The 21,975-nt window shown below is 35.9% G+C and overlaps 1 protein-coding gene across 1 annotated transcript in view; it reads left to right on the top strand.

The window, feature by feature from the left end:
- Nucleotides 1-21,975, top strand: part of LOC107097480 (A disintegrin and metalloproteinase with thrombospondin motifs 7-like) — a 128,944-nt gene that overhangs the window by 93,592 nt on the left and 13,377 nt on the right. Inside the window, 5 exon segments of the mRNA XM_015394630.1 lie at nt 281-2,005; nt 2,312-2,464; nt 2,679-2,852; nt 6,527-6,673; nt 10,014-10,176. Of these exon segments, the coding sequence (XP_015250116.1) occupies nt 281-2,005; nt 2,312-2,464; nt 2,679-2,852; nt 6,527-6,673; nt 10,014-10,176 (2,362 nt within the window).

Raw genomic sequence — 21,975 nt, 5'->3', positions numbered from 1 at the left:
ATCTGAAATACAGAATACTGGAGATACACAGTAAACTCTACTATATTTGCCTACTTTCAAATGAAGTAAGCATTTGACTACATTTCAAATTTAGTAAACTGAAAATTCAATTTAGCATAAATCCTTATTGTTAAATTATTGACCATAATCATTTTGGTCTTTATTCAATCACTTTTATAGTCTCTTGTTTTTTGTGTATGTGGTTTTAAATCCCAGTTCAAACTTACTTGTACCTGTAAATCCATTTAATTTCCACCTTTCTGCTTATTTCTTCATACAGTGCTCAGTAACTTGTGGTCCTGGAACGCGTCACCGCAATGTAACCTGCTCCAGGAACACCGGGGTAGATTGTGACCCTCAAAACAAACCGTCGGCGGTCACAAGCTGCCAGGTTCGGGACTGTCCCTCGGTTTTGGATAATTTTGGAGGCATCGAATGGTCTGGCAGTGGTTGGATGAGCAATGAGGTGTTCAATGAAATAAATATCCTTCCTGAAGCCAAACCTCTCCCCAAATATGGCACCAACAGAGGCCAGCCGAGGAGTCAGAAAGACCACAATTACGTTGTTGAGGGAGATTTCCACTACAACAATAACATTGAAAATAACCAGAATACCATTGAAGATAATGAACCTTCTCGTGAAACCAGCGTTCACATCGACGATTTCTACTATGATTACAACTTTATCGACTTTCATGAGGACTTATTTAATGAACTTGGGATATTTGAGGAGGAATCGGACGACAGTCACAGTTTAAACTCTCCGCAAGAAGCAAAACCAACCCAGTTTATAAAAGAAAAGGGTTTGACAGAAACTCCACAGGTTCCCATTACTACTTCACCTCCTAGGTTGATTACAGACCTCCACCTTTTGCAAACTAAAGAGCCAGAAAGCACAGAAACAAATGTCAAAAAGGTTCACTCTGAGCAAGAATATCAAGATGAAATAAATGACTTTCTGTATGAAGATCACCTTCTCCCAGTATCTGCCACCAGACCATCTCCACTGTCCACAACCCCAGATTCACAAACTGTACAAAAAGGTAAAAGTCTGATGCCTGAAGTTATCAGCACAAAGCAGAGTCTGGTTGTCATCACAAAGTGGCCTGTAGAGGATGAAACACGGGGTCATTCTGGAGAGCAGATGGAATATAACTACAGTGATTCCAGTGAGGAGGAAAATCACTTTTACCGTCTCACTGTGCCTCCGACACACACTGCTCCTGCTGCCAGAACTATAACCACTGATGTTACCTCAAAATCAAATGCTCGAAAGGTTGTTACAGCATATATCTCTTCAGATGAAGATGTGGAAAGTTCAGAACCTTTAGGCGCTCCGTCTCTAGAGAAGGGAAGTCAGGCTGTGACTGATCTTGACAGTAATGTTTCAGAAATACCTCAAACAACCAGTCAGTACTCAGACATTCCAGGTGCTTTCACGGAGGAGGATTGGGATCTGAATCAGAATCGTTTTGCTAAGGGTGACGGTAACCTCTGGGATTCAAAACTTGAGCTCAGCACATCATCACCTCTTTTCTCGGAGAAACCCTCACCTCCTCCCGTTCCCCTCCTTCTAATCTCAGGTAAACAAGACATGTCTGACTCTATATTTTCAACTGAAACAGATGTCAGATTGGATAAAATCCTCCAGGGAGCTACAAGCACCCCTCCAGATGGAAAACAGATACCTTCATACGCTGAGAAAACTGGAACAGACGGAGCATTCCAGCCTACTTCATTTCATTCGTCTGATTTTCATTACAATGAAATATTAATTCCCTCTGTGGTGCAGAGCAGCGATAACAGTCATTCAGGAGCTAAACACCAATCTATAACCACATCAATCATTCCTAAACTTAGCTCAGCTCCAGCACAGCAGGTAAAATCAACGACACCAAGTGCTCTAATTCTCCCAACTTCAGCTCCACTTCTGCATTCAGTCCAAACTTCAGCCTCCACACTGGTCAATAGTGCAGCCTTCTGGATTACTGGTAACTGGAGCTCTGTGAGTATTTTGATTTATTTTCCACACTCCATCTGTTTTTGCTATGCAGAAATTGAAACTAAAACAGCAACAGTTAAATACAAATGTATAAATCAACACAGAGGAAACGTAAGGCACAAAATATGACTTGTATGATTCTTACAGAAAATTCTTATTCATGCTGCTGCTGTTACTGTCTCTAACCCTTAAATATCAAAGTGTAAAACCAGTGGAGCATAGGTGACAAGCTGGTAAAATGGGATTCATGCCTCTTTGGCTTTCAGCTGTCAGATTTATATTCTCACAAATGATTTTGTCTGTGGGCAGTGCTCCACTAGCTGCGGTCTGGGTGCTATATGGAGGACTCTGATTTGCAGCACTGGCTCAGAATCAGACTGCGATCAAACCAAGAGGCCTGCACCTGCCAGACAGTGTTACCTGAGGCCTTGCTCCTCGTGGAAGGTTGGGGAATGGAGTAAGGTAGAACTGCTTTCTATATTACTCTCTATATTTTAATCTTCTTACTTGCAGGTTGCATTACGTAAATCAACAGTGTTTGGCTCCACACCAGACCAATTAATGTCAGAACAAAAAGTTCATTCCATTTATGTATAAATGAAATATCTTGTGAGTTTCATTGCTTTGTTTTGTTGTTGGTTTTTTTTTTTATCTATTTATTTATTTTGTTTCCCAGTGCTCCAAAAACTGTGAAGGTGGAATTAAATTGAGAGAGGTTCAGTGTTTTGACCTGAGAGATCAAAGACCTCTTCGACCTTTCCACTGCCGGGCCATGTCCAGCAGGCCATTAGCACAAATGCCATGCAATGTACGGACATGTCTCGACTGGTACACGTCCTCCTGGGGCCAGGTGAGCTAAATAACAGGATAAATGAATGTGGTTGTTAGAATCTCTTCTTATTTTATATTAATTCTTCTAAATGTGACAGAATAAGGGGTCATTGCACAATCTTTGAATAAGAAACATTGCATTTTTATACCTTTTTCTTTTTATTTATAATTGAGTGAGTTTTTGTCAAAGAAAAGCCTGCTTTTTTATTTAAGCATAGATTACCTAATGTTGTCACAGATGACGCAGTAAAGTGCTGTATTGTAAGCTATTAGAAAAGTTAAAATTCTGGCATGTTATAGTTGTGGTTCAAATTTACCTTTATGCTATATTTAAATTCACTTTATTCTTATTACTCAGCAAAAAATAAGAAGCCGATTGCTTTTCTCTCACTTAGATTCTCATCTTACTAAGGCACAGAACTTCAGCACTCCCAAGACAGACTCTTGTAATATCCAATGCTTTTGACAATGCCTGAATATTTATTTATTGCATTGATAGGGTGCAGGTTGGATGCTGTGTTCTCAAGATGTTACTTATGATGCTTATTGCTTTGGTGGGGTTATTTATGTATTTAGTGAGGATGGGATGGGGTAAGTTGCATTTGTGTGGGATTTGCAGCTGTACAAAAAAGGAGCCGATTTAGTAGAGCACATACATCTCTTAACACATTCAGTGCTGCTGCATCTAGGAGCATCCTCAAAGGTTCCACAGAAAAAAAGGCTAAAGCTTACACTTTTAGGGAAAGGTGTTGCAGTAATGTTTCGAAACTACAATACTAGCCCATTAAATAGTGTGGTTCTATGTTATGCAGAATACACATTAATAGCTCTTTTTGCATGAATTCATGTGTTACTGCTATCTGGTATCTAGGCAACAATGTTTGGAGTTACGGTGTTACATAATGACAAAGTTAGTAACTACATTAGCCTTTCATTGAAAGTCATCTAACTACTTTTCATTCATTTCTAATGCTGTTACATTACCTGAAATCTAACGCTTCATCACTTATCGTCACTTCATCTCGATCAATTAGAACAGGGGCGGGCAATTCCAGTTCCTGGGGGCCGGTATCCTGCAACTTTTAGATACAACTTTGGTCCACACACCTAAGTCAAATGGATGCGTTACCTCCTCAGCCAGTTCCTCCAGAGTCATCTTAATTGATTCAGGTATGTTGAACCTAAGGAACATCAAAAAATCAAAGGATACCGGCCCTCAGGAACTGGAATTGCCCACCCCTGAATTAGAGCAACATTTCATAACTGCACCTCTGCTTTGGGAAGAAATGTTTTCTGCTGGGACAAGCAGGAATCTGAGATCGGTATACGTCATACTGATTGGCTGAGAGGCTAAATGTTTCTATTTATAATAATTCACTCATTATTATAATGATTTATCCATAATGTGAGGGAACAAAGAATTCAATTAGAGGCATCTGTAATCCAAAGAAGATCCTCACATCATCTGAACACTGACTGACAGCTGGCTGCCTATATTTTGTCTTAACTCTCTGTCCTATTTTGTTTTGTCTGTAATAGTGTCCTGTCAAATTCTACTGCAAAGCATGTTTTATTTTTGTTAAATTGCTTAAGAAGCTTTTTTAATTTTTTTATATCTTTTTTGCCTATTTTATAGCCAGTCAAAGGCTGTCAACGTGCAAAAATATGAGGTTCCAAAAAGTATAATTTGCTTTATTTTTTTATCATAAACAAAACCATAATCACATTACACTGCAACATGCTTGACCCAACACACACTCTTAACACTCATGGTGCAGAATAGCATACAATCTTTTCTAATGTGTATTTCTTTAAACTATTATTCAATGAATTCATTCATATCAAACTTCTTATGCTTCATAATAGAACTTCCAGTTGTATTCAAATTCCGATAACGTTAACTCTAAACGCTTCGAGACTTAAGATCATAACTAGTTACTATATAGCTACTTTCATTTTTAACTAGTTACATTGATCATGCAGAAACTAATTTACAAATATGTAACTTTTTATGGAGAAATATTAACTATAACTAGTTACTTTTTGAAGTATTTTCCTCAACATTGCCAGGCAATAATCCTGCCTTTCAGCTGAGATCTTCAGCTCAGGTTAACTTATATCTGACTTCAGGTCATCTGTGGTGTTGGTTCTGGTGTCTCTCGTCTTCCTCTTCACCATTGAGTCCCTATGAGGTTGATGTAATGTGAGGTATTTTTTTTTTTTGGTCAATCAAGCACTCTGATAATAACAAATTATGTATCGGTACTTTGAGCAATATGGGCAGGTCCTAAATTCTACAGGAAAAATAAATCAGCATATTCATACATTTTTAGCATCTAAGCAGAATAAAGAGATCTAAATTAGGTGTTTGGTAATAAACCAATGCAATGATTTGGGGATTTTTTGTTTTTTACTCAATTGTCCAAAATCCTCTTTTCACCTGAGAATATATTTCACTTTTGTTTTTTTTTTTATCCTGACACTCAAACGGTTTGCATACAAACACGTAAAAAGAAAAACGTAAAAAAAAAAAAAAAAAGATCTTCATATGAGGAGCAAATTGCATGTGTCAAATGAGAGGAGCAGTGGTTGCACCTTTATTGCATTGTATACCATAATAAATATGCAGATCATATGTCTTTGACCAAACCATGCTGATATAATTGAGGAGGATATGCAGATGTAATTACTGTACTACCCAAAAAGTCATTTATCAATTCATAGGCTTTGCCTGATTATAAACAGTATGTGTAGCGGCTGATTGATTGCAGCGTTAGTGTCAGTATCTTGTAAATCTCCCCCAAAGTGTTGAACTCATTTCGTAATCCTGCCTAGTATCTCTGGTTTCTATCACCTTAATATCTTATATTGTTTTTGAGTTTTAATTTCATGTGATTTACTTAAACTTTGTCTGGCAAATAATAATGATCTAATTTTGTGATTTACCATAAACAATAAAAATGAAGCCATAATTTTCTGGGGGAGTCACAAAACTTTTAAAAATAGCATTGATTCATTAATTAAGTCAAGTTATAAAGTTTCTCAGTTTTTTTAGGAAAAGTATTCTATTATTTTGTTCCTTTCTAGAGTCTGTACTGAACAAAGTGCTAGCACACTAAAGGGTGGTTATTATTCAGTGGTAACAATAATGTTTCAAACTGATCAGAGAGAGGCGTTAAAAAAAGTGCTGCTTTCTCCGTCTAACAAAAAGAACTGACAAGGAAGTTTCTGAATCATCAAACCGCAGCCAGAGCTTCAGTTTTATAAATGTTGGAGTAGAAATCAGTTCAGTAGAAATCTCAAAATTCTCTGTAATAAGCTCACTGAATAGTTTTTTTCTGCACAATGTCACTAAGTTCAGCATTACTGCATTACAGATTTTAGCTAAAGCTTTAATATGTTTTTAGTTGCTCTTCTGATAGATATCTAAAGATATCCATTTAATCTTAAATTTAAATGCAAAAAAGGAAGTAATTACATAATTCATGCAAACCCAGAAGAATTTTTTTTATTAGACAGCCTTAATTAAGGACCTAAACACAAAAAGCAAATAATATGGTAGTTAAAGGTAGCTATGTGTGTTTGGCATATTTTTATAAGCCCAAATCTTTATTTTCATTACTCAGTCAGGTGAAAAATATATCCCTACCCCCTAACCAAAGATGTATAATATGTTGGATGTTTGTTGCCTAGTGCTCTGAGGTGTGCGGAGGTGGTGAGCAGCAGCGCATAGTCACCTGTCCAGAGGATGATCGATGCGACCGAGACCTTCAGCCAAGCGCTATTCAATCCTGCAACATCCAGCCTTGTGCTCAGTGGCTTACTGGATCGTGGGGACAGGTAGTCTTACATGATAATCAGTCATATTTAATAAAACAGTTTCATTGGGGCAGAAGAATCTCATTTACATTTCAACAACTTGTATTACTCAATTACTTTATAATTTCCATAAATTTCCTATTCATTTTTAAAGCCTTTTTCTCTTCTAGGGGCATTAGCATTGAAATAATTTAATATCCTGTATTATCAGAATCTTAATTGATCTTTAAAGCTATATTGTAATATGAAAATCATGCATTTTGGGGGTAATGTGCCTCAATAATTCGTCCATGAGGTATTATCAATAATACCTTCTCAATTTAATTTCTGTATTAATGTATTAATCGGCTGTAAAGATAATTTTGAGATTAATGGTAGTTGGTAGAAGGGAGGACTGATTTGAAGTTAATAACATGTTCCTCCCTAAAAGACTTTAATTTAAAAGACCAAGGACATGATCTATGGGTTTTGCATGTGTACAAACTGGTGCAGACTTGATAGCATGAGCACAGCTTATCTACTAATTGGTTGCACTCAGTCGCAGGGGCAATCCATCTAGTGCTAGGGTGCCCAGATTCAGTCTTTGAGGGCCACTGTCCTGCAGGTTTTAGCTGATTTCCATTAATAGCTTATTAAGGGTTTTTTTTTTTCTGAAAATGCAATCTTCAGAGTCAGCTGTGCTGAAGCAGGGAAACCTCTAAAACCTGTAGGAAAGCAGCCTTCGAGAGACAACTTTTTGCAGCCCTGATCTAGTGTGTTTGCCTTCATGAGTTTTTATAACATGCACTGATCATCAGAACATGTAAAAAACTGGGAGGAGGATATGCTAATGTAATTATGTACCAGATGCAATCTGATCAAACCTAAAAACTTATTTTGGGTGCAATTTCTGATGTTTAGGTTGTTTAAATGTTTGGTGCAAACTCAATGAACAAATTCGGTCATTCTGGCAAGAAGGGGGCACAAGTGTAATAACATATTTAGACTGTCAGAAATCAAACCGAAAAGACATATAACTTATTAAGCAATGCTATCTTTGTGCTGCTGGATAAACTAAGGGCCAACTTGGAGTCAGTCACAAATAGAAACCATTGCCTTTCTTCTATGGTAAGAAGGCTTACAATGTCACATTTTCTTGTGTCTGCATTGATAATTTTAGCGCTCCATCACTGTTAATGGCTTTTCCCTGAGTAATATTTTGTGCTGCACAGTCCAGCAACAGATTAATTTTAGAGGTGAGGGGGCATATGGCTGTTTTCTAGCCTTGCACTTGTTCACTATCATCAGATCAAGTGTGAAAGTAGTTTACAACAAAAAAATGTTTTTTCAGTATATAATATATCAAGTAACAAACTACAGCAGGTATAAATAACAAAAGGATGAGGTGAAACAGTCTTCTTTGAGCTTGGTAGAGGAGCAACCACAAACCAACATTTACTGCTTACTTGTTTTTATGCTGTGGGAATTTCTAGGACAAACTCTCCCATGAATACATGGTGGGGTGTAGTGCAACCCTACATGCAACCAGTGTGACAAACAAATTGCATTACCGCTTATAGAGTGGTGTGTTTCAGCTTTTATGGCTGTTGTTCTCAAACCATGGTGCTAAAAATGCACAATGTTTTCTTTAAAAAAAAATTATCCATTAATTAAAAAATTTAAACTGTTACAAACATGCAGTGTTTCTAGAAAGATGATTTTACTGTTTCTGATTGGCATTGCTTCCAGAAGCTAAGACACTGACCTTGACTGGTGTGACAGTGGATAGGGGATGATTTGATTTTAAATTTCATGCAAACAGAAAAGTTCCTTTTTTCCTCATTTTCTCCACATAGAGATCATAGCTGCCATCGATGGGCAGTTCTATTACGAAATATGACTGCCTTTGACACATGCAAAATTAACCCACTGCTCTCAACCATCAGATCCTCATTTGAATAGGGTGTAAGCACTAATTTTACACTTGTTATCGATTGAGCTCACTATTTTAGTAAATTACCCTCAAAACTTATATTACATGCATTCACAATTTTTGGTTTGGACAACAAATGAAGCTCACCTTTTGTGGGATATTGCTTGCAGGGCTGGGTGATACAGAAATATATATTTATTATTTTTTTAATCCTTTTTTTTTGTTTGGTACTTTCATTTCCACCAACATAAGTGTATTTTAGCTATTGAACAAAGAATACTTAAAAAGGTTCTCATTTAATGTACAATGGGAAGTAAGCTAATGGATCTTGACTCAGGTTATTGTTTCTTTCAGAATATTAAAGCTTGTCAAATAACAATGTTTAAATGATTGTAGTATATGTGTACTATAAATGTTAAGAAACTTTAAATAAATATTCATAATAAATCACATGTTACTGCTGAGTTTGATCACCTCCAAAAAATGTCTCCCTCTCTCATTTATAATGTCACTGATAGACCAAAGCTGTGCTCTCTTACCTATTAACAATAATGTTGCTTATTTTTAAAGTAAAGATAACAATAACATGTGTTGGCTTTTTTGCCATTAAAGTATATTGATAAGTTTTATGTAGTTGCACATATACAATACAATATGTTTAAACTCTTCAGAAACTTTAAGAGTAAAAACAACTGCTGCCTAGTGATAGCTTCTAAACTTCAAAAAGTAGGTCCTTTTTTGGTACATAGGAGTCTTTCTCACTCTAGAAGAAAGTATTTTCAAAAAAGATAGCAAGAAATTCCTTTTAATTAGCTGTCTGACATTACAAACTCTGCCTGTAATTGGCTGTAAGTCTTGTCATGATTTCTTCTCCTCCAGCCTGCTGATAAAGCAGCTGGTTCTGGGTTTTTTTATACTCAGAAAGAACAAACCTGGGAATCAATCAATCAGGTTTTCCTCACAATGTAAGAGAGTCCTAATCCCCTTTACAGATCTGTTTCTGGTGCATGTTTCTGTTGGCATATTATGCAAAACTATTTTCACTATGTCTACTTCTACTTTTTAAGTTCAATTTTTCTGCTTGAAAAGTAAAGTGTTCTCCAGGTTGCATTACAACAGCCTTATCCAGAGCACTTAGTCTTTACTACTGTATGTTAATTCTGATTTTGAATTTATTGAAGTAAAAGGGAAAGATTAAGACAAAAGAGATGTTTAGAACTAAATTTGTGTGGATTTAATTGAAGTGAAATGGATTTAGCTTTTCTCCATTAATCTTAAACGATGAAACTCTGCTACCATCCAACAAAAGTCAAATTGTATTACTGAAAGAATGTGAGTGCTGTCAATTTACAAAAAAAAAAAAAGCGAACTGGTTATTATAATGTTAAACATTGGTAAGAACGCTTACATTATGTTTTGAATGATAAACTTTTGTGAAATTTCCCTCAGTGTTCAGCTTCTTGCGGAGGAGGACTGCAGCATCGGCTCATCAAATGTGTCAACACAAAGGCAGAGGATTCAGAAGAATTGGATCAAGATCAGTGTGACAACAAGCTAAAACCAAACGACAACCAAAAGTGTAACATGCAGGATTGCAAAACTGCTCCCTCCGGTAAGTTATTTGTTGCAAACTTTTGTTGTTGTTGTTATTTTAATTTCATCCCTTGCATAAAGGAGACTTTTGCACTCTAAGAAAAATAGTTTAGTCAGATCATATTCAATGTCATTCATGCATTGTCAACATAACAGTGAAAAGAGAAAAATCTATTTCATTTTGTCACAATGTAACCTTGAAATTTCATATTGTATCATGGGAGTGGGAAAAAAGCAAAGTGGGAGTTAATGGTCAGAAATCTTTTAGCAGCGGGTAGAAAACAGACGCCTGAAGAGATCAACTTCAATTTCAAACTGAGACCGGAGTTGAGCACCTCCTGAGTTTTCTCAGTAATCTCTGTGCTTTCAGCATCCAGGAATACTGGGAAAATTATTACAGAATTTATCTAAAGCTGCAGAACATATTTTTTTATAATTTTGCAGCACATTCAATGATTCATTCTCTCTCCCTGAATTTCATATAAAACAGCATTAAGTGATGTTTATTGTTTTCACCAACAGTATTTTGCAAAAGTGAGTACATCAATACTGTACATTATTATAGATATTTTACTTTTTCATGGGAACCACATGACAAATGGGTATGTGTTGAAGTAGTCTGGGTACAGCTTGTATAACGATAAAAATGTCTGTCCCCTTAAATAGCTCAGCAAACAAACATTCATTTCTGGTCTGCTGGAAAAAAAAGTGAGTTGCAACCCTAAGTGAAAATATCCAAATCAATCCTGTCAATATTCTCTGCCTCCACCAAAGTAGCAGGAAGGCCTCTTGTGTGTTTGTGGTCTATGTCAGGAACATTTATACAAAGCACAAATGTACCATTGTTGTATTATTTGATTGTTCATCTTATATCAGATTTGTGTCATAAAATGCTCCAACATTATTACTCATTTCCTGCCATCATGCAGCCCTTTCCAGGTGCATGTGTGTCATTTACCTGATGAACAGATGGCATCATGGCACACAGTAGAAAGGACCAGAGGCAGTATGATATTTTGGGCAATGTTCTGCTAAGAAGTCTGTTCTGTCATCTATGTGAAATTTATTTTTGATGCATAAAAAATGCCTAAACATTATTGCAGAACAAACGCACCATTTTATGAAAAATGTCTTCTTTGATGGTTCTGGCCTGTTTCAACACAAGGAGTAAAATAGTTAATTTAAAGTTTTCACTTGGCTTCCAAATCCCCCAGATCCCAATCTAATTAAACCTCTGAGAGACATTCTGTACAAAGACCTTTAACCCATGGGGATCTCCCTGATGCCTGGTAGCATGGAACACTTTCAGAGTGTCTTACTAGTTTAGAAATACAGTATTATAAAAGGTCCTATTGGTTCCTTCTTTCTGTCTGCTTCTGAGCCAAAATTTCTGCATTCTTCATGTTTCTGTAGCAGATCTTGATTTTTACGCTTAACAAAATTAAGCACAATCATATCAACAAAATAAGCATAAGCCATAAATGAGTACTGTTGCTGCCAAAGTAGACGGGGATAAATACAGCAAGATTTCTAGATTTTTAAATATATTTACTGCTTCCACACAGCTGAATCTAATAATCACATGTTTTTTATTTGATTATGTAATTTAGCCTTTGATTGGAAGGTAATTTAACACCCTTTGGTCAGAACAGCTGAGTCTGTCATGTGCTTAACCGGGAAAAAGATTAACTGCTCTCTCTAAATGACAGTAAAGGTTTACCTAAGGCAAAGTTCTTAAAGAACACCCTGAATGTTTGGTTTATAAATGGCAGTAAATATTCTCAGTCATCCAGGTCATAGTCAGTAGCGCTGGAGTAGTGTTGAGATCCAGGCTTATAGAGTAGCCCAAACAAAAGCCTTGTTATGGCTTAGAAAACATTTCTGTTCAATTTGTAGGTTTTCTACTCCAGACACTTTGAATTGAGAAGGCTTCCTGGATGAGAAGCAAAACATCTACAAACTTAGAAAACTACATCCAGTTGTTGTTTTTTTTGTTTGTTTTTGGCAGGGGGCGGATTTATAGTTAACTTTAAGATGGAACAGAACATAGATGATTTTTTTAAGCTCACACTACTTTTTTCTAGTGCTGGGCAATCGATTGCAATAACTATCCAATTGCAACTTATCAAAACATCATTTTTTAATCACAGAGGCATTTAGTTTTGGTGACATTACATTTAACAAGAGTAATACACTAAATTTCTCATCCCAGCCCTTAAGGTAGGTAATACAGTTAAGGTGGGTTTGCCGCCGTGCAGAATAGAAGAAAGAATCGCAGCTAGCATGCAGATCCATTCGTACACACGTATCCATACATTTTTTTCCAAACAAAGGTTACAGTAATGTCCTGCAATAATGAACTCTGGGCAAGACGCCTTTTAGGGTCATTAAAAAGAAACCCTGGAGTAAAACATCCTCATGGTGGCGGTTAGTGCAAAGAAAAATCATGATTGCAATATTAGTTAAAAAATAATGTTAATTTAGATTTTTTAGCAAATTCGTTCAGTCTTATACCCCTTCGGCACCCCTTTGACACCACTGAATGCAATATACAGATGTCAACACACCATGCCAGTCGCTTCTGATCTAAACAAGCCGAATCAGCTCTGTTTATATTCAGTAAACATGGTACTGGTAAGTGGGATTCGGACATTCAGACTGGCTCCCATCCATGTTGCTTACCCTTGTTTACTTTCTGATTTCCGTTGCACTGTCGACATCATCAACACTCACCCAGCATGATGAAGTCATCACAGTGGTGGGGGGCAGTGACCACGCAGCTTTCCAGCAGGGGGTCAGACTCTGCTTTTCAGTCAAAAGGGAAAAGAGCCAAAAGCTGATTGTTAGCAGGTGGGAAAGCGGCTTTAGTTTATTCTGTTGGTATCCAGAAGAAAGTGAATCCTAAAGGCAAAAGCTCTTAATTCATTCTTTCATTTATTTCCTCATACCAACCTAGAGCCATGAGATATTGGGTTTAACAAAATGGCCCAAAAATATAATCCAGCAAAATAAACTGGATAGAATGTTGGGGTTTCCCTACCTGGTATGTCTAATAAGCTTAGTTTAAATCGTTTAAACTTGTTTCATTTTAACCTAATGTAGAAGTATTGACTCCCTTCTCATCCTATTCCTTGATGTATCCTTTTATTTAGATTAGTATGATGGATCCATCTTAGCAGATTGTTCGCAGGATGTCTAAAGATTCAGCTTTGATCTGATAAGACCTCTGGTTGGAGAGAGACAGTTAAAGGTAAAACCTAATTTTCTGTTGATACCAGTCATTTCAAGCTTGCTTTCAGAAATGTTAAATGGTGAGCTTTTGTTTTTCCACTAGCACACGAGATAAAGGGAATGACAAACAAAAGCTTTTACCTTAAAGGTTGTGATGATTTAGAGCTGAAATAAAATCTAAGTTTCACTTTCTTCAATTGACTATTTCATATACAATGCTAATATAAATGTGCACTTTAAAATCAATGTGAGACGGCTTGTTTTGGCTTCATAAATCAGAAAAGTTACCTTGAATTTGAGCTTTAGGGTGATAAAGAACATCAAATCTGAGATTTTTTCTCTGCATAAACTTTGCTGTATTTTGCTCTCAGCATTACTGATATCAGTCTGGAATTTAGAAGCTCTCGCTTCTGAAGGCCACATCACAGACCAGTCGAGAAGCTGACTAGAGTCATATTAATGGGATTTTTTGTTAACAAGATCCTCATAGAATAAGCTGAAGTTCTTCTTCAGAAGATGGTTGCTAACAGGCAGCTCTTTAGAACAGGGCTTTACTCGAACCCTTGTTAGAAATTTAAAGTTGAACTTTGGTCGAGTCACTCTAATATTTATACAAGTTCATTTCTGGGTTTGATGTTAATGCCTCTTTGAAGTCTGTTGCCAAAGAAACTCCCATTTAGGCACATCATTTGACATTTTGTTTAACTCGAGTAAAGGGATGGACTCTTTAAAGTGTGGTTAATGGCTCCACTATAGAATAAATGTACCTCACAACTCACATGCAGTGAATGTCATTGTTAAAAAAAAAGTTTTGTCTTTTTTTCTTACTCAAAGTTTGAAAGGAATACAACAATAATTCATCATCATATGCAGCTGCAAGATTAACCTGTTAAAACCTGTCTGATAGGCTAAACAGTCCATGGAATTAAACAAGAGCCAGACCATCAAAATAGATTTGTTATCTCCAGGCCATTAGGAGTGAAAGAGCATCATTACAATCGTGTGTGTATATATATATATTGGACTATATATACGGACTGTCCTATATATATATCTCTTCCTCACCCATCACGGGCGGTCTTCCCCCCCTTTTTCTCCAAGCTCGGGTCCTGGGAGCTTGAGGGTTCTGCGCAGCATCTTTGCTGTTGCTAGAACTGCATTTCTCTGGACTGAGATGTCTGATGTATTTCCAGGGATCTGCTGTAACCACTCCTCCATTCTGGAGGTCATGACCCTATTGACCACGGGTACCACTGATGCCTTGACCTTCCAGGTTTTCTCCAGCTCTTCTCTGAGCCCCTGGTATTTCTCTAGTTTTTCATGCTCTTTTTTCCTAATGTTGCAGTCACTTGGTATTGCTATGTCAGCCACAATGGCTTTCCTCTGTTTTTTGTCCACCACCACTATGTCTGGTTGGTTTGCCATTACCATTCTGTCCGTATGTATGTGGAAGTCCCACAGAATCTTGGCTTGGTCATTCTCTACCTTTTTTGGGTTGTTTCCCATTTGGGGGTCTCCAGCCCATACTCTGCATAGATGTTCCTGTACACTATTCCAGCCACTTGGTTATGGCGCTCCATGTAAGCTTTCCCTGCCAGCATCTTACACCCTGCAGTTATGTGCTGGATCTAGAAAAAAAGTTTTTAGAAAACAGGAATGATGCTGCAATTTGCCATTTAAGGGATAGTATTGAATATCCAAATGCTTTTATTAAAAGGTAAATGAGCATGACATTGACTTTAAAAAGCTTAAAAAGGTTGTTTACAGACACCCTTTCAAGGCACATTTATTGGTTGTTGAATTAGTTTATAGATCTTTACATTAATATTAATATCTTAAAGCTGCTCCATTTATATACATGTCTTGCCTACTAAACCAATTTTAAGTATTCCAGTACAGTATAATGCTGGATGAAGGCCAACATTGCTCATTCTTATGTCCGGTTTTAAAAAAAAGAAAAAACGGATACAAATTAGTCGTCCTCAGAATGACACCTCCTGGAAGCTGAATTGCCAGCCTTGCTGACATTTTGAAAGCATGGAAGTATGAAAGTGTTATCATAAGCATTTGAGGCATCTGATAACCTGGAAACAAACATCGCCTCTGTTTGTGTGTGTTAATGCCTCTTCCTTAGACCCAGCAGTTGCTTTCTATCAACACACAGCTTCTGCCGGTCACGAAAACATTTATATAAACGAGAGGTTTGTTTCTATTCCTGTAAAGAAAATGTCACTGTGAATGTAAATTCAAATTAGAACTTAAATGTTTGAGTTGCTAATATTCACATATAATTTTTGTGATTCCATGGCAAAATATTTGCCTCTTAGCAGATGCATTATGGGGGCTGAGGGGTTTAATTGCTGTGGAAATACATGGTTTCAAAGGAAATTGAAGAACCACAAACAGAAAAATTAGATTTGCAAGCATAAAAAATTAGACTAGCAAATGCACGCAAATGGAAAATCTTGCAAAGGTGAAATGCTGCCATCACATAAAATAGAGAGCAGCGAAGTGGAAACATGCTGCAAAAAAATAAAAATAAAACCCACTGCAAATACATTTCCTCCCTTGTAGCACTTTTTTCATTTCATGTGTTTTTTGAGATTGTGTGTGTTTTTTTTTTTTGTGTTTGCTAGTATAAGTTTGGCAGTTACTGGAGCTTTTAAATTGGCTTTAAGACATGTATTAACACAATGTTATTTGAAACAACATTATGGTGTCCAGACAACTATAACACGTAGAAGATGCATTAATATTAATGTATTCATGAAGAACACCAAAACAAAAAATAGATCCTGATGGAAAACATCTTCCCCAACATGCTTTTTATAACTGTAATCACTGTGCAGAATAAGGAACTAACTTATTAAGCAAAGTATATGATGAGTTTCTGGAAAAGGTCTTTGCAGGCTTTACATTTTTTCATAAAGGCATCTGAACCAGCTAAGTAAAACTTTTAACTTTCCTGCTATTTAATAAAATTAAACCAAATCAAACAGAAAACATTATGTGAACTTTAAGTATCTAACTTTTAAGAGAGAAAGCGAGGTACACAAATGGTCAAACCGGGGTAATTTTTTAAATAGTTTTCCGCTTAACATTCTTAACACCCACTTCATGGGTTCGTTTTTTACATCATTATCAATTCGAAGAGAAAGTCATATTTTACTTTTCTTTAGTACTGATATAAAGGTTTCCCAGTCATATTTGAATCTAATGAAACATTGCTCTAGTGTGTATAAAAATCATAATTCATAATTAAACCTTTTAAAATCCCAAGATTAGCTACAGATTTAGCAAAAAAAGATTTTTTCAACCATCTTGAAAGAATAATGTATTGCCCCAAAACGCATTTTATTGAAATCATTGCTTAGTTAAAAGCTAAAAAGTTAAAAGTCTGTTTATCTGTCAGTTTCTTTACATGAACCCGAGATACAAAGGCATCAAAATGTCGTTCCTCAGCATCCCAGTGTGATAACAGTGGGATGTAAGACAAGACAAAGTGACAAAAATCTACAGTCTAGGTTTTGCCAGGATGTTAACATCAGTTGTTTTCTCTTGTTTGTTGAGATATTATTTTAGACTAATTTTTCATAGATTTGCTCTCATTTGCATATTTTCTTGCATAATGTACAGAGAGCAAATTTGATCCTAAATTCTAAAAGCTTGCTGAGACTATTTTGCCTGCAGCTACACCCAAAGCAAAGCTGTTTATATATATATATATATATATATATATATATATATATATATATATATATATATATATATATATACATATATATATCAAAATCCTGATTCTGTTAACCGATTCAACTGAACAAAACACCACTAATTTGAATAAAATTTAAAAATATGTGCCTTTGCATGCACCTACCTCGAACCTACCTGGACTCATTTGCGGCTAGCAGTGGGATCAAACACAGTAAAGGACTTCTGATAAATGGAAAAGATTTTATGGTTAGGGAATCAGCGTTGGGTTTATATTAAGATTTAACAGAGTGGAGGAAAACAATGGATCCCCTCAGATATTGATATGTGTGAGCAATATAAGGTTTTAGCTAGTTTTGGAAGATTTTTACTCTGTAGGTTTTGTGTAATATTTTATATTTCTGTGCTGTTAAATGTACATTAAGCTGTTTTATGTTGTTAAACACTACAGATTTAGTGTTTAGTTTTTTCTTGGACTTAACACTTTTCTGATAAAAAAAAAAACTGAAAATGTTAGAACCGTAAATTGACAGTCATATGTTTATATTATTGTTTTTATATATATTTTTATACTATTTTTTAAGGCTGCACTTTAAAAAAAAAAAAAAGAAAAGAAAGAAATTGTCCAGAGAGCTGTTCTAAACAAAATTTCTTTTTGTTTTACACTTTTGTAAAAAAAAAATCACAAACAAATCTGTCTAAGTCTGAATCATTAAGTCAGACAATAAAAGAAACAAAGTACTTAAAAAACATAAAAAACTAACTAAAATATTCAAAATGACCAAGAATAAACAAATATACTATAGCTTGATGAAGTTCCTACTATGATACACTATTCAATGGTTACAGCTATTTAAGCCAGAATTCTTATATAGATATACTAACTAGCAAATCAGTAAAATCAAATATAACAATTATGCACTCTAATCAAATTCTACCTTGATTTTTTTTTTTTTCAGAATTTCACTTTTTATCTTTTTTGCCTGTTTTAGAGGCATTTCAAAGATGTTTGAGGTGCTGCTATTATGTAATCATCAGTGTTTTATATCTCTGGTTGTTTAAGCTTAATAAGATCCATATTCTAATAGTCTTGTCTTTTCCTTCCTGGATAACAGTAATATATGAAAAGCTTTTAAATAATCTCTAATCAATTTTTTTAGCAGACACTTTCTTTTTTTTATATGCTGGTTATACTGTTTAAGGGACATGAACGGTCAGAGGATTGAGGAGCTTTCCTGCCTTTGAACTGCAGAAAGCTAACCTACTGTAACCCACATGGTTGGCTGCAGTCAACCACTGGAAGAATCTAGAGGTTAGCAACTACAGCCCTATCGTGAAGAATTGCTTATTTAATAGAATTGGAATCTAAAGACTCTATCCAAGAAAATGTTTTTCTTATTTAAATATATGACAGAGTAGGGTTAGTCAGTTTGGTATTAGCCATCGCAAATTCAAGATTTCATTTCCAGGGTCCGAAGTTGCAGAAAAGAGTCAAGATTCTTTAAACAGGAAATCCGCCATAGCATACTTTTGAAAGTAAGGTGACCAGATTTCAGAAATCAAATCTTTGGATATTTTCAGCTCATAGATACAAAAAAAATGCATCTTATCAAGAGGAAACTAGGAAGCTGGGACAGTTTTGGACATGGTTAAATTTAAATGACAAAAAATTAAAAGCCAGGAATGTGACTATCCAGGCTGGTAAAATGAATAAGTCTGTGGTGTTATTAAGGTAAAACTAGAACTGTGTCTCTGGGTTCAGGGGCCTAAACAGCACTGCTGTCCCTGAGAGGAGAGTGATACGAGGTAAATAATAAACTGAAAATCCAAACATTCCTCCAACACTAACACTATGCCTGTGGCTGTCCATGGAGACAGTGTTCCCTCGCCTCTTCAGAAAAATGTAACAAATAGTCATTCTGTTCACATCCACATACCAATGAGAATAAGTTTATTCGTTTTTTTCAACATGGGTCACAAATAAGTAGTGGTCAAGCCTGAAGGTAAAGGATGACAAATTTGTATTATTGTCAGATTATAACTGACTGCATCAGGGGCCTGATCAAAGAAGAAGATGATTTTCTCCTAGTAATGTGCTACAGTATATGCACAGCTCCACTACTTCCTGAACTTCAGCAGCTCCTTCACTTCCTGACTTCCATTACTAGAGAAGCTGATTACTCCAGGTGTGGCTGCCTGGTAACTCAGATCCTTTTCTTTCTGGCCTGCCTCTGACATCTCTCTGTTTTCTGCTTCATTCTTCCAAGTAGATTTCTCTCCCATTTCTTTATCTGCTCTTACCAGCAGTGTTGGTAAGACACTTTCAAGTTTCTTTTTATCTGTCTTCCTATTCTCTCTCCTCTTCTATCAATCTTGCACTATTTTAAAGCAGAGAAACTTACTAAAACATACAAAATATTATCATGCATTATTATTGTTATTATTATTATCATTATTATTATTATTATTATTACTATTATTATTGCATCATTCTCAGATCATGCAGATCTTGTCTCAATCAGTTTTCCAGTTTCTGACTTGATGAACTTTCATAAAAAACTGAGTAGTAGAAAAGCACAGCTAAGCCTAGAGGTCTATGCTAGTAAATCACAACCATAAATCAGGATAACTCTCCTTATAACTAAGTATCTGAAAATATGAACTAACGGTCAACAAACAGTTTTAAAACATTTTTAGGAGAACGCTTATTGATCCCTTAAAAACCATTGTGCCAGATTAGCAACTTAAAAGGTGTTTTCAGTCTATTAGATTTTATCTCTTTTACCCATGCCAGCTGAAACCCAGGGTACCCTGTATTACTTGTTGTTGATTAGCTTGGTTTATGTTACATTTTTCAAAAGGATCAGCCCAATCAATAAAATTATTCAATTAACACACTTATAACACAGGGCAGTTCTCCATCAGCTGCAGAATCAGTGCATTCAGTTCCCCATTGTTATGTTAACTGCAGCTCAACCAGTTACCATAACAGCCGTTTCTGCACCCAACATGCTCACATGCTCATAAGACTGTAAAACCTGGGACTTTTCTAGGATGATTTTAGCTGAGGACAGATGGTACAAAATGGGGACTGTCCCTGGAAACCGGGGATGTCTGGTCACTATATTTAAAAGGCACTCTAAATTGACCAAATCAATGACAGTTTATCAGGTGCATGGCTGCTTAAGGAAAATATTTGCATGCTAATAATGTGACACATAAAACTGACACTATATAAGTCTTATTGGTTTTATGATAGGAGAAACTCAACAAATGTTGAAAATGGTTATTTTAAAATTCTCCATTTAAAGGTTTTCTATAATATTGTGAAAACCACACAGCAGCACTTAGAGGTTATCCTAATGTTCTCATCAAAGCACAGCTTTTTGTATGTATTTTTTTTTTATGTGCAAATGTTTCATATTTTAGTCTCCATTTGCAGATTTCTCCCACTAAAAGATCCCCTTGCATCATTTAACTCCAACAGCTCAATATTTAGACTGCAACACTTTGGGTCATGCCTACAAACAGAATATTAAGTAGTCAACAGACAAGTAAACGGAGTTAATCCTGTACTTTTGTGAAAATAATCACAGCAGGTTTGCCTCAGAGGGGCTTCAGATTTTACAACAGTGTTTCATTACCAACCAGTTGTGAAAGAAACAAAAAAAAAAAAGCATGTCTGATCCAGTCGGCTAGACATCACAATTTGGCAGAGGTCAACACCACTCAAATCCTCACACTAGGCTGGGATTCCTGCTTCTTACACTTTATCTTTGGTTAAAGTTATTCACACTGTTTTTGTTGCTAAAAAGCACATTTAGTAGAATTGTTTTATCTTCACCTTACTGTATTTGTTTCTTTACAGAAACAACTTCTGATTTATTTTATTATCTGCCTAACAGCATCTGAAATTTGTCTGCTGCAATTTGTTTCCCATAGTCCTTTAGATGCTAAATGGGAGTTTAAATGATACTGCCACTTGGGGCCAAAACACAGAACTGCAGCACTTTTCTGCCTATTCTCGTAGCACACGCTTGCACTTAACAGTTTTTTATTTGTTTTTTTGAGTGGGATTTTTTTTATTTTCTGCACCGTATTCTGGAGTTGCCATTGGTGTCTGCATTAACCTGGATGTCTGTATCCTCAAAGTCTATATTGAATATATCAATTCGATTTTTTGTCTGACCCATTTAACGTAGACGAGCTTGACTTCACATCTGCCGAACAGCATGGGAACCTCCGACCTAAAGTACATTCATGAAAATAGCCTACATGCTTATAAATGCATCGGCACTGAACTACTGAGGTGTCGGTCTGCTCATCAAATAAACCTTTTGTCTTAAAGGGTCAAATAAAAAGGTTATTTTCTAGATTTCTTTCAGTAGAAACATTCATAAAGTCTCTTCCATGCTCAGGGCAAATCATTACATGTCATTCCCTTTCAAATACAGTACTTACCATTTTACACATGTTTATGTTTTTATCAGGAACCAAGTAAGCAGGTCAATATAGTTCACATTAACCAACCAATGATCGTTAATCACCAAAATATTCCTTTAGTACTATCCTTGCTACAAACTATACTTAGTTACTGCATAAACCCAACTTCCATTAAATTCACAAACCCATCTGTATATGTTAACAGTTAATATTATTATCAGTCACTGTGTTATTTTACCTGTAAATATGGTGTCACTTGTACATCGGTTTTTATGTGTATTTAGTGTAAATATGCCATACAAAATACCTGATCTGTGCCTTATATTTACCACGCTATTTATGCATTATGGATTTACAGTAGTAGCCATTCAAAATTTCCCCATTTTCCTTGGCTGGTCCCCTACAATTCCTTTTTATACATCAATATTTATAC

This window comes from Cyprinodon variegatus, unplaced genomic scaffold, assembly GCF_000732505.1.
Source record: "Cyprinodon variegatus isolate N-32 unplaced genomic scaffold, C_variegatus-1.0 Scaffold701, whole genome shotgun sequence".
Lineage (NCBI taxonomy): Eukaryota > Metazoa > Chordata > Actinopteri > Cyprinodontiformes > Cyprinodontidae > Cyprinodon > Cyprinodon variegatus.
This window is presented reverse-complemented; position numbering and strand designations above follow the sequence as displayed.